This window comes from Heterodontus francisci, chromosome 15, assembly GCF_036365525.1.
Source record: "Heterodontus francisci isolate sHetFra1 chromosome 15, sHetFra1.hap1, whole genome shotgun sequence".
Classification (NCBI taxonomy): domain Eukaryota; kingdom Metazoa; phylum Chordata; class Chondrichthyes; order Heterodontiformes; family Heterodontidae; genus Heterodontus; species Heterodontus francisci.
In genome coordinates this window covers 59,390,474-59,404,553 of record NC_090385.1, presented here as the reverse complement: position 1 = coordinate 59,404,553, position 14,080 = coordinate 59,390,474, and the positions used below count along the sequence as shown (strand labels likewise).

At 40.2% G+C, this 14,080-nt stretch overlaps 1 protein-coding gene across 1 annotated transcript in view; it reads right to left on the bottom strand.

Moving 5' to 3' along the window:
* Nucleotides 1-1,558: 1,558 nt before the first annotated feature.
* Nucleotides 1,559-14,080, bottom strand: part of LOC137377683 (tumor necrosis factor ligand superfamily member 10-like) — an 18,614-nt gene continuing 6,092 nt past the window's right edge. Inside the window, exons 2-5 of the mRNA XM_068047602.1 lie at nucleotides 13,354-13,503; nucleotides 10,198-10,243; nucleotides 9,694-9,774; nucleotides 1,559-4,616 (exon numbers count right to left, since the gene is read on the bottom strand). Coding sequence (XP_067903703.1) covers nucleotides 4,183-4,616; nucleotides 9,694-9,774; nucleotides 10,198-10,243; nucleotides 13,354-13,503 — 711 coding nt within the window. The 3' untranslated portion in view covers nucleotides 1,559-4,182. The remainder of the gene's footprint in view (nucleotides 4,617-9,693; nucleotides 9,775-10,197; nucleotides 10,244-13,353; nucleotides 13,504-14,080) is intronic.

Here is a 14,080-nt window from a genome sequence, read left to right as displayed (position 1 = left end):
TCGGTTGTTAATTCTGAAGTGCTCAATAACTTTTTTTATGCTGTACAGGTTTGTTTTTAATAACTCATGCTAGTTAAATTACTAGCAAGAGTTATCCATAATCACTTTTATAGAAGTGAAGGTATCATGTAATTTAACAGGTGTCTGCACAGCAAAATCTCAGCAGATAATCCATAAGTGTACTGCAATTAGTTCCTTAGTTATCGTTATCCAGTCAAAATATCACTCGCCACCCCATCCCCCAAGGAGCAATGTTACTTTGATCTTGTGGCAAAATATATTGCATTTATATAGTGTCTTTAATATAAAACGCCCCAAGGCACTTCAGAAGTGTAAGGAAAAAAAACTGTGCCCAAGGTGGAGAATTTGGAAAGGGTAATCAAAACCTGGTCAGACAATGGCCTTGGTCTTTCCAATTATTAGGTGAAGCGACACTGGGCATCAGACAAACACTGAGGTAGTGGAAGTGTTGGAAGAGGTGATGCAAAGATATAGTGGATGCTATCAGTATACTATGGAAATTGACTCCATGTGTTCACATGCAGTTGCCCCAGGGCAGCATGAAGACGAGAAAGGAGACCAACGATAGATCCATGGGCAATTTTGAGGTTAATGCCTTGAGTAGAAAGATTGCTAAGGATGCTCTGGCTATGATTTGATAGCTAAGAATGAAACTAAGTGAGGACTAACCCACTAAACTGGAAAATGGAGAGGCACTGGAGTGTATGGTGTAGTCAACTATGCTGAAGGCTATAGCGCGATCAAGGAATGAACCTGCCCCGCAGGAAGAGTCACAGAGAATGTTGTTCATAACTTTGGTTAGGACTATTTCAGTGCTGTGGGAGGAGCAGAAGCCAGATTGGAGAGAATTGGACAATTCCACCAAGGAGCCCAGGCACAATGGCTGAATGGCCTCCTTTTGTGCTATATCATTCTATGATTCAAACGGGAAACTGTGGAAGAGATGGGCATTGTTCTGAGAGATGATAACACATTCAAGGAGTTGGGAGAACAAACTTGAATTTATATAGCGCCTTTCATGACCTCTGGCTATCCCAAAGTACTTTGCAGCCAATGAAGTATGCTTGATGTACAGTCACTGTTGCAATGTCGGAGTTTTAGAATCCAATTTGGGCTCAGTAAGGTCCCATGAACAGCAATAAGATTATCTGTTTTTGTGATGGTGGTTGAGCGATAAATATTAGAATAAATGTTAGAGTTGTGATGCTAGTTTTAAAGTACAGCCGAATTGTGGATATTGTTCTACTGTGAACTTGAACCCACTCTGAAATGAGTTTAAATAATCTACAGGCATAGTTGGATTTGAATGCAGGCTCTACGGGTAAAGAGTTTTTGTACCACTCTCTTGTTCCATGAAAAAATGTTGAAGGGAAGGAGGCTTTTTTTGTTTTATGCAGCCACTTCAATAATAGTAGAGGAGAATTTAGGACAGTATATCACATAGACTATATCACTGAAGAATCACAAAGCCCAGAATAGATATCAAATAGAATTGAGAATTAGGCTGCAGCATTTGTTGGATAAAGACAGATGAAGCCAGTTTTTGTTTAGCTTTATCTATTTGTAAAACAAAATAAATCAAACAAGCTTAAGGTTTAACAATTTACAAACTAATAGCATCATTAACATAACAAAACATCCCAAGCTGTTTCATGTGATAGAAAATTGGACATTAAGCAGCAACTTGGAGAAACGTTCAGGGAGGTGGCCAGAGGTGAGATTGAAGAGGAATGTTTTGAGGAGACTTTAATGATGGAAAGAGATGAAGTAAGGTGGAGGGGTTTAAACTAGAGAATTTAAGAGTAAAGTCCATAATGGCTCATGGCTCTGATACAGCAGAAATGGGGGTTGCACAGGAGTCCAGAATCAGGAGCCTGAAAAGTTTGAGCTGTAGAGCTGGAGGAGATTACAAAGAAGGTAAAATAAGGCATTAACAGAATTGTAAACAAAGAGAGAACTCTAAAATTAATATGTTGGAGAATAGGGAGCCAGTGACAGTTGACAACAAGGGGATGGCAGATGAGCAGTGCATCACAAAGTATGAGTTAGATATTTGAGAAGGGTGGAGTTTAGGAAGCCAACATGTGTAGTGTTGGAGGAATTGAGCCTGGAGATGACAAAACATGAATGAGGGTTAGTAAGAACATAAAAAGAATGACAAATGGCGATTCAGCCCCTCGCATGCCTGCTGCATCCACAGACCCAATATGCTGATTGTGCCTCATTGAGAAAATACGTGACTGCAATAGGCATTGCTGCTATTCACTCACCACCTCAGGACTGCTGTGCTAAATGCAGAGATAAATGGATTATGATACTGTTTCATTTATTTTCAGATTATGCTCGAAAGACTATTTTCTATGTTTCTATGACTAACTGTATTTTTCAGATTTAGCTTAAATTTCAAAGACCTTTAATTTTAACATTTATGATTACAGTACTTACATGATGGAATAGTATTCATGTTTCAAAGCAGAGCAAGTTTTTAAACACTCAAATGTATCAAAATAGCTCCCCTTTACTCGATTGATTTCAGTTAACAAGACCAGGTTATTCTGATACATATTATGCAAAGAACTAGATTAGCATGAAGCTCAATTTTAGATCAGCAGATTTTTTATTAAAAAATAACTTCTTTTATCTTTGGTGGACACCCCCAGCCTGCAGCTAGGTGCCTAGCCTTCCACGATGCTAGTCTCAAGTCAGCCACTGAGAGGGATGCCAGCTCAACCTGCAGGACATGCCACCAAATTTTTTCTAAGAGCAAAATACTGCAGATGCTGGAACTCTGAAATGAGAACAAAGTGCTGGAAATACTCAGCAGGTCTGGCAGCATCTGTATAGAGAGAAACAGAGTTAACATTTCAGGTCTGTGATCCTTCATTGTAGTGTTGATTCTCTCCATCTGGTTTCTGTATATGCCAAAAATAAACTTGGGAGTGTATGTAGTAGATGCCATCCTTAGCAATGGTAATTTATCCATGATGGTATTTTATGGCACCCTGATGCACTGTAGATCCTTTTATGTTATTCCAGTAGAGTACATCATGTCCATTTGCACAAGCAAAGTAAGATGGCACTGCCATCTTGTTCTGATGAAAGGTCACAGACCTGAAATGTTTCTCTCTACACAGTTGCTGCCAGACCTACTGAGTATTTCTGGCACTTTCTGTTCTCATACCAAATTTTTTCTTCCTGCCAAAGAAAAAAAGAAACTGCTCACTCCCTCCCCTGTGGGGGAGCTAAATTTAGAAGATTCCATGCGGCAAACTACAGCAATTAAGATCTGCTGTCAACCAATTCACAGTGCTGTGCAATGAAGCAAAAACTCAAACGTGCCACAGCACCTGAGCCAGATCTACTAATAAGATAAATACCATTTTTTTTTAAAAAACCATGGATACTATACTTTTGTATTCAAATTTGTGTCTCATTTTGGCACAATAAACAAACAGGATGTTTCTAACCTACAGGCATACTTGTGCACTGTCTCTTCAGCAAAAGATTCAAGACAATGAATTTAACAAATTCTAATTGCTAAAGCAGTTATAATATTTTAAACAGAATTTAACAAAAGCTGTGTCTCAGGTTTTGTCTATATAAATATGCATGTGATAGTACTTCATTAATTAAAAGAGGAAATGCTGGAATTGCACAACCTGGTGAAGGGCCTCACACAAAATGTCAACCCACTTTTATCTTTTGGGTGCCAACTCACCCACAGTTCACATCCAACACTCACAGTTCACTGTTTCATTTATAAACTCAAGGTTTCTACATTATTTGACAATAGATCAATTGACTCAGTCCATCCATTTTTGTCAGGTTTTGATATGTCCAGTTCATGTGACTTGGATTCTGTGCATAATGCATAAGGAAGATTTCTTCTGTGTGCCAGTTGTAGTCAAACCTGTAAGTGTGTTCTTTATATTCACATTGATGATTTTGCTACAGATAGCAGGGGAAATCTTGAAGCAGGATGGTAAAAATTAAAATATATTGCTGTATCTTTTTCTGCTTATGAGACTAATCATGCTTTTTTGGGATATGGCAGATCTGGAACCATAACTGATTAAACTGTAATTAAATTTAATATCAATTACACACTGGGGTACAGAATTTCAGTTTAGACTGATGTAGTCACAGGTTTAATCATTACATCTAAAAAATCATGAAAGCACCAAAATATGTTGACCCTTCATTAACATCTACAGCACTTGCATTTGTTACTTTGATGAATAGTTTGTCCCCTTGCTGCAATTCGAAGAGGGCTCCTTGAAAACTTGTGTAGACGTCAAACTTGGACTCTTTTGACCAACATTTGGTGAAAACAGCTTTAGTTAAAAGAATAGGCTCATAATAATTCATGGACATCTTGTAAAGGTACTGCAGATAGAGATTGTAATGTTGATCCTCTCCATCTGGTTTCTGTATATGCCAGAAGTAAACTTGGGAGTATATGTAGTAGATGCCATCCTTAGGAATGGTAATTTCTCCACGATGGTATTTTATGGCACCCTGATGCACTGTAGATCCTTTTATGTCATTCCAGTAGAGGACATCATGTCCATTTGCACGAGCAAAGTAAGATGGCACTGCCAAGAAAATTTCAAGATATAGAATTAAACACATTTTGAAAAAAGAAACAACAAATCTCTTACGACACTGGTCACAGCAAGTCGGAAGATGCACTACCTTAAAAGGATAGGAGCATTGCACCATATAACAAGGACCTGGACTTTGCTGTGAGCAGCAGAGGAACAGCTTTCACTGTTCACCTTGTGTACAGCTTTTCAAAGACATTTGCGGGCTTGTCAGTGGAGATGTCCAGTCACCTGCTGTCTGATTTGATGCAGTGCCATCTACAGAGGATCTGTGGGGTCTCTGAGCAGGGAAAACAGCAAAAAGGGTCTTCAACCAATCAGATTGAAGAATCCTCACAGACATGCAGACGTCAAACCAGAAAGTTAAAATACAGGGATTATCAATTACATTTAAATCATTACGCAGGAAGTGAAATAAAGACTGGGAAATGCACATGGATTAATGAAGAAACAAGAGAAAAACTTAGAAGAAAATTAATGTTGCAGATTTAATTTTTGAGGGAATGAACCTCGATACTTCTAATTTTTTCTGGGCCAGGAAGGTTGTTCAGCAGTAATTATCACTTATTACACTGTTTAAAAACTCACTTACTCCTGATTGCACAAATTCAAACATTTTCATCCATCTTTAGTGCAAGACTAGAGGGTAATTACCCCAAGTTCACACCATTACAGTGATTTCTGTGCAGATTCCATCAGTGAAGACTGCAACAATGCAGCCTGTGGAGGAGAAGGTACACTGACAGCAACTTCCGGATTTCCACTTGTAATTGCGCATGTGCGTACACCAAACTGAGGCTATATGGATTGAACTGAAGGACATAAAATGGAAAATCACACTTCTGGGAGTGTACTATAGATCCCAAGCAGGCAGAGGGAGATAGAAGAGGAAATATGTAGGAAAAGCTTTGAGTAGTGCAAAAACAATAGTACAGTAACAATGGGGGATTTCAACTAACCTAATATTAACTGTGATAGAATTAGTGTGAAAGGCACAGAGGGAGCATAATTCTTAAATTGTTTTCAGGAGAACTTTTTTAGCCAGTACATAGCATACCCAACAAGAATGGGGGAAGTTCTGGACTTAGATTTAGCGAATGTAGCTAGGTGGGTGGAAGGGGAATCAGTTGGGGAGAGCACTTAGGTGGAAGTGATCATACTTCAGTTAGATTTAGGGTAGCTGTGAAAAAGGATAGAGATAGACCAAGGGTAAAAGTTATCAATTGGGGAAAAGCTAATTTTACTAAGCTGAGATGTGATTTAGCTAAAGTGGACTGGAAACAGCTACTTGAAGGTAAATCAGTTCCAGATCAGTGCGAGGCATTCAAGGAAGAGATAGTGAGGGTTCAGAGCAAGTATGTTCCCTTAAAGAAAAAAGGGTGGGACTAACAAATCTAGTACCCCCTGGATGTCAAAGGACTTAAAGGGGAGGATAAAGGAATAAACGCAAGCTTATGACAGACAGAAAACCTAGAAGTATAAAATGGGATGACATTTAAAAGGAAATTAAGAAAGCAAAGGAGAGGCATGAAAAAATATTAGCAAGTAAAATCAAGGAATACCCCAAGTTTTTTTATAAATACATAAAGAGCAAGAGAATAACTAAAGGAAGTGTTGGACCTATTAGAATCCATAAGGTAACCTGTGTGTGGAGGCGAAGGACGTTCGTATAGTCCTTAACGAATACTTTGTGTCTGTTTTCACAAAAGAAAGCGACGATACAGATGCTCCCGTCAGGGAGGAGTTTTGCAAAATATCCAAGGCTACTCAGGTAGCACCTTCCAAACCTTGACCTCTACCACCTAGAAGGACACGAACAGCAGATGTGCGGGAACACCACCACCTGCAAGTTCCCCTCCAAGCCACACACCATTCTGACTTGGAACTATATCGCCGTTCCTTCATTGTTGCTTGGTCAAAATCCTGGAACTCCCTTCCTAACAGCACTGTGGGTGTACCTACTCCACATGGACTGCAGCGGTTCAAGGCAGCAGTTCACCACCACCATGGGCAATTAGAGATGGGCAATAAATGCTGGCTTGGCCAGCAATGCCCACATCCCATGAAATGAATTTAAAAAAATTAACATAGTGAGAGAGGAAGTATTAAGGGGTTTAACATCTTTGAAAGTGGATAAATCCTCAGTCCCAGTTGAACTGTATCCTCAGCTGTTAGGGGAAGCAAGAGAAGAAATAGCAGAGGCTCTGACCATCATTTTTCAATCATCTCTGGCTACAGATGTGGTGCCAGGGAACTGGAGAACAGCTAATGCTGTACCATTGTTTAAAAAGAGAGAAAGGGATAGACCAAGTAATTACTGGCCAGTCAGCCTAACCTCGGTGGTGGGAAAATTATTGAAAAAAATTGGTTGTCTGGTTAATAATGAAGAAGAAAGCTGTAGACTGCAGGAAGATATCAATGGACTAGTCAGGTGGGCAGACCAGTTGCAAATGGAGTTCAATCCAGAGAAGCGCGAGATAACGCATTTGGGGGAGGGTAACAAGGCAAGGAAATACACAATAAATGGCAGGATATTAAGAAGTGTACAGGAACAGAGGGACCCTGGCATGCATGTCCATAGATTGGCAAGGACGGCTGGACAGGTAGAAAGGGTAGTCAAGAAGGCATACAGGATACTTGCCTTTATTAGCCAAGGCACAGAATATAAGAGCTGGGAGACTATGCTGGAGCTGTATAAAACACTAGCTAGGCATTAGCTGGAGTACTGCATACAGTTCTGGTCACCACGCTATAGGAAAGATGTAATTGCACTAGAGCGGGTACAGAGGACGTATAGGAGGATGTTGTGTGGACTGGAGAGTTTTAGTTATGAAGAAAGTTTGAATAGTCTAAAGTTGTTTTCTCTGGAACAGGGGAGGCTGAGGTGAAACCTAATTGAAGTGTATAAAATTATGAGAGGTCTAGATAGAGTGGAAAGGAAGACCCTGGTTGAGGTGTTCCTAACCAGGGGGCGGAGATTTAGGGTGAGGTAGGAGGTTTAGAGGGGATTCGAGGGAAATATTTTTCATCCAGAGAGTGGTCGGGATTTGGAACTCACTGCATGAAAGGGCGGTAGAGACAGAAACCCTCATAACATTTAAAAAGTACATGTATATGCATTTAAAATGCAGTAAACTACAAGGCTACAGACCAAGAACTGCAAAGTGGGATTAGGCTGGACGGCATTTGTCAGCTGGCGTGGACATGATGGGCTGAATGGCCTCCCTCCGTGCTGTAAATCTCTATGATTCTATGTAATAACGAGTGCTGACAGTCTCGCTGTTATTAGTACAGCAAAATTCGGGTCAATATATATTAATCTTCTGCTAATGCATAGGGATGTGTCCATTACAAACTACATACCAGCATTTACTGGCCATGCAATGCAAGTAGTCCTAATCACATTTACCCACCCTGTTCACATATCCCTTCATCCCCTACTGTTATATAAACACTGGGTAAGTTGATACAAAGGTCAATTATGAAATTGCCCACGTTCTGTCTTCAGTACTGTGTTTCTAGAAGTCCCTTTGTCGTTTTCTATATTATTTAAATATGACACAGAAGCATGTCACAGAAATGTGACAGACTAGAAATGCATGACATACAATTTTTATAGCCTAGACTCAAGTTCCCAGACCTTTCGCCAATTCACTGTGCGAATGTAACAGTGCTCTTGACAAACCTGCCAGCCCGGGTGTAAGAAATGCTTGGTGCATCTTCCTCATGCTTGCCTTAAAATTTAAATCTGAACAATTCTTTACAGAGGCATCAACACTGAAAATAATCCTAGTCCCATGTCCGAGATTTTCAATCCTGGATCTATAAACCTGAGGATTTGCCTTATGCCACAGTTATGAACATAGTTACAAGGTATCAAACTTCAGTTGGTACATGGGTCATAGAGGATGGCCAGGCAGCTTTAATGTAATCCTCTTTCCTTTATCACCTGCTACTTTTTCTTTCTTCGACTGGAATTTACAAGTGTTTTCTATCACTGGAGAGTGGGAGAAAGCAAGCACATCTGTAGTGGCAAGCTTACGTCAGTATTTATAGTGTTAATGGAAACCCATAATACCGTAGGGGCTACACTTTTGACAGAGGCACTTTAATTAATGTTAAGAAAGTTGCGAGAAATCCACCTCCAATTTTTACTCTCCAGCAAAAGAAAGAGAAAACTACAGAACCACTGACAGAGTCTGACTACCATGCCTAAAGATTGGGTATTTATGATCTTCAGGCAGCAGGGTGGGAAATTATTATCCTTTGCTTGAGACTTCCACCAAATGCAGGGTACAGTTGGGCTAGGTTTATATATCCACCATGAGTGAACACAACCCATCAAGCACTGAAACTGTTGTGGCATGATTATGGCTTTCTCAACAAAAGAGAACTTATCTTGGTCTGTAAATTAGGTGTGGCATAATGTTGCAGGTCCCAGGCTAAAAGAGGCCATTAGGACCCTTCAGCTGCCACGTGGAGTAATATATGCCTCTCATTTGGCCTTACAGATAAGGCAGATTAGAGCACAGATTACTTAACTCCAAGCTTAAAAAGAGCACCTCTTGCACCGCGGCATTTAACATTTCTCACAGCAGCCATCCTTGTGGTAAATGAGTGAGGTTGCCAATGTTATGCCAAATAAATAGTTTTGCAATTATAGGCTCACAATCACTAGGAAATTTCACAAATAAACCCTGAGCCAGCAGAGAAAGAAAACTTTTATCCCATCACTCTAGCTTCAAACTCAAGGTCTAGAAGCGAAAGGACAAACAAGGTAATCCATTATGTCACCCTATCCCTAACAATTGAATGCTTTGAAATAGAGAAATTTTAAAACTCCAAAGAGCGTATTTACTTGTAACATTGTTGTAACTTTAGTTATATTTTATATAACCAAAAACACTGAGGGGAAAGCTGCCTGAAAATGAGGTGCTGAATATCATATTGGGTTTGTTCAAATCAGTAAGTGTCGGAAATGCAAACATTCAGTTCTAATTCTTTCAGTTGAGAAATGAATTATATTTTTCCACAAGAGTGCAGTTGTTTAATGCAAAGCATTCCTTACCATTATTTGGAAGCTTGTTTCTGTGCTGTGCAATTAAATGGATAGCTGGTTTGTCAGAACCCAGGAATGTTGCATTGTGCGCTAAAAGAAAAGAAACTGTGTTCAAATATTTTTTCATAAACCTTTCCTAAAAAGTCACTGAATCTAGATTCGTTAACTTAATATAATTACTGTACGCATTTTTCACAACTCAGCAATGTTTACAATTAACATATTACTCCTCAGATTAGCTATTTGTTGACTCTGTCCTCACTATATGGGGAATTCCTGATTTCAGCTAAGTAGTGGGAGGCAAGGCATTTCCAACACAGAGATAGAGAAAGGAAAGTTGACTCAGACCTGTTGTTAAGCATACTCTGGTGGTATGTTCAAAATGGCAGGAAAAAAGACTTCTGCAGTCTAATCCATTTCTACATTGTACACCTCAAACAGACTGCCTGTCAGCCTACTAAACACCTCCAAAATTAAAGTAAACAATCATGTCTCTATTTCAGTAAACCTCACCTTTCAATTCCCTGTATATCAAGTTCCTCACATCAGATTGCAGACGCTGAAAAATAATGAAATAAAGTGAATATTTTAAAGGAGGCATTTTTATTCTGAAGTGTACGAGAATAAATTTAAAGGCAATTTAAAAAAAAATTAACTGCCTGCATAGGGGACTTGGCCTAAAGGGACTCAGCAGAAAAACAAACTATTTTTATTCATGTGATGACATGAAGCAGTTTTTACTTTGTTGTCTGTACATCAGGTTTTTCTGAACAGAACCTGATTGCAATTTATATTTAATTCATGAGCACATAAAGTTCACTTTGCATAGAAAAACAGATGTGGCACAGGAAGGACTTAAATCGTTATAGGTGCTCCAAAGGAGAGACTTTTGAATTTGTCTGGATGGTTGAATTAAAATTAATTACCTTGTGATTTCAGATGGACAGGCAAAAGCCATATCAAACATGCAAACATTCAGAGGTTCTGAGCAGACAAGACAACTTCACAGGTGCCATAAGCACTGTGCGAAGTGAAATAAATTCAGAACAGAACCCATGAGGTGTGGCAGGCCATTAGGAGCAGCAGAATTGTATTCTACCATCATTTGTTACCTTATTGCCTGGCATATCTATCACTATCAAGCCTGATGACCAACAATGGGTCAATGAGGAGCATAGAAGAGCATGCTAGGGACAGCACCAGGTGTAGCTGAAATGAGGTGCCAACATGTTGAAGTTACAACACAAGATTATATGCACGCTAAACAGCAGAAACAGCATGCTATAGATTGAGCTAAGTGATCCCACACCAATGGATCAGATCAAAGCTCTGCGGTCAGGCATTTCCTGGCAATGAGAGTGGATCCAAAAATTCTCCAATCTGACAGACTTAATTTTTATCTTGGATTCTATTATATTGGATTAATTCCTGTGATTTGGCATATTAAGACAATGGGTTGGCAAATTATCTTTTCGATGAGTACTGAAGTGCTATTAATGCTCTGTGTGCAACTAGTTGCTGTTAGAATGAAATGTACATTCAGAAAACAAATGATTGTATATCATTGCAATATCTTTTGATAAACTTCCAATGTTAACATATATTACATTCATCTTGTAATATTACAATGGGAACTTCTTGTGATTCTTGGCGATTTAAAGTTGGAAACAAATGCCTATCCATCATGATGATTGATTCCATCAGTTCAAAATGGCCTGCTCCATCTAACACAATTCCTCCATTTACTGACACTGTTTACAAGCCTTTTCTCACGTCTAACTACTTTCTAACTATTCTATAATGCTATCATCCTCCACGCTCGAACTTCAACTTTATCCAAAATTGTGCTACCTGTATTCTCGTTTGCTTGTCCATCAACTCCGTTCTCACTGATCTACCAAGGTTTCCTGCCGAAATGCATTAAATTTAAAATCACTATTCTCATCTATATATTGATTCATTATCTCACCTCACTCTTTTTCTGCAATGCCCTCCAGTCTTACCTAACCATCATAATGCTCTATTTCTCGGAATTGGGGCTTCTGTTGTTCCCTTTGTCCCGCCACTGGTAACAGAGCCTTCAGCTACTTTCATCCTCCTCTCTGGGACTTGCTTCTGTTTTGCAACCTCTCTCTCCACCTTTAGCAACTTTTTCAAAACTCATCTCTTTAACCCTCATAATCTCAACTTCCTGGACCAGCCTCCTTTCCTTTATGACTATTTGTGAAGTGCCTGGGGACATTTCTTTTTTTAAATTCATTCATGGGATGTGGGCGTCGCTGGCCAGGCCAACATTTATTGCCCATCCCTAATTGCCCTTGAGAAGGTGGTGGTGAGCTGCCTTCTTGAACTGCTGCAGTCCATTTGGGGTAGGTACACCCACAGTGCTATTAGGAAGGGGGTTCCAGGATTTTGACCCAGCGACAGTGAAGGAACGGCAATATTGTTCCAAGTCAGGATATGTGTGACTTGGAGGGGAACTTGCAGGTGGTGGTGTTCCCATGCGAGGTCGCGGGTTTGGAAGGTGTGTCTAAGGAGCCTTGGTGCATTGCTGCAGTGCACCTTGTAGATGGTACACACTGCTGTCACTGTGCGTTAGTGGTGGAGGAAGTGAATGTTTGTAGATGGGGTGCCAATCAAGCGGGCTGCTTTGTCCTGGATGGTGTCGAACTTCTTGAGTGTTGTTGGAGCTGCACCCATCCAGGCAAGTGGAGAGTATTCCATCACACTCCTGACGTGCCTTGTAGATGGTGGACAGGCTTTGGGGAGTCAGGAGGTGAGTTACTCGCCGCAGGATTCCTAACCTCTGACCTGCTCTTGTAGCCACAGTATTTATATGGCCACTCCAGTTCAGTTTCTGGTCAATGGTAGCTCCTAGGATGTTGATAGTGGGGGATTCAGCGATGGTAATGTCATTGAATGTCAAGGGAAGATGGTTAGATTCTCTCTTTTGGAGATGGTCATTGCCTGGCACTTGTGTGGTGCAAATGTTACTTGCCACTTATCAGTCCAAGCCTGGATATTGTCCAGGTCTTGCTGCATTTCTACATGGACTGCTTCAGTATCTGAGGAGTCACGAATGGTGCTGAACATTGTTCAATCATCAGCGAACATCCCCACTTCTGACCTTCTGATCAATGACAGAAGGTCATTGATGAAGCAGCTGAAGATGGTTGGGCCCAGGACACTACCCTAAGGAACTCCTGCAGTGATGTCCTGGAGCTCAGATGATTGACCTCCAACAACCACAACCATCTTCCTTTGCACTAGGTATGACTCCAGCCAGCAGAGGGTTTTCCCCCTGATTCCCATTGACCTCAGTTTTGCATTTCCTTACATTAAAAGGCCCAATATAAATAAATGTTGTTAACCATCTTATATTTTTACTATTTTAGCCATTTATTCAGCATTAACTAACTTCATTTGATACTAAAATAAAAGCAAAATACTGCAGATGTCCAGGTCTTGTTCCGAAGAAGGGTCACTGACCCGAAACGTTAACTCTGCTTCTCTTTCCACAGATGCTGCCAGACCTGCCGAGTGGTTCCAGCATTTCTTGTTTTTATTTCATTTGATACTAAGTGGCGAGAAAACAAACCTATTCTTTTTTGAAAATTCTCAAAAATCCAGTGCTCTAACTACAAGAACAAAAATCAGTAGAGTGTTTACCTGGTTGATTAGAAACTTAACATTCTTGAACCATCTATCACACATAAAATCTTCAACGGCCACTTCACTCTCTCCTAAATCATCAACGTAGGAATTCAGGTATTGCAGGCATCGCCCTGGGTAATGATCAGAATTCAATTTCTGCTGCAGCTGGTAATGAAAAAGAAGGAATTATTAATTTGCTGTGGTTGCTTTATTTTTTCTCTCATGCTTCCTCTCAAGACAGTGGTAACTGGTGCTGGGATGTCCTGAGGGCCCTCTAGTACCCAATTGGCCATTTTTTATGTCTAAAATCAGATGGTGAATTTTGACTGACTGTTCAACTATAAGGGCATCAAGTCAATTTGCCAATAACCTTATCTGACGTATCCACCACCTGAGTGAAAGTTCCCCAGGAGTCACTAGGTATTGTTCAGGAGGGGAACTCTGGCTGATCTCCCTCTCCCTAGTCTGATAACACTGCTTCTATCACCATCCTGCTGAGATCATTTAGCACAGCATAGACTGGGGATGGAACCAAAGGCCACACCTGGTAGTATATACATACACACTGAATCTATGGTAGAGGGGGAGAGAAATACCATCTTGGAGACATTTTCATGCTTCTAACAGTGTGCTAAGTTAGCAAGAAGTGAAACTGTCCTTGTTGGTTTAATAATGTGCTGTGTCATAGCATGGACAGGACAATTCCCTATTCAGTAAATATCCAATTTTAGCTAGGTTATTG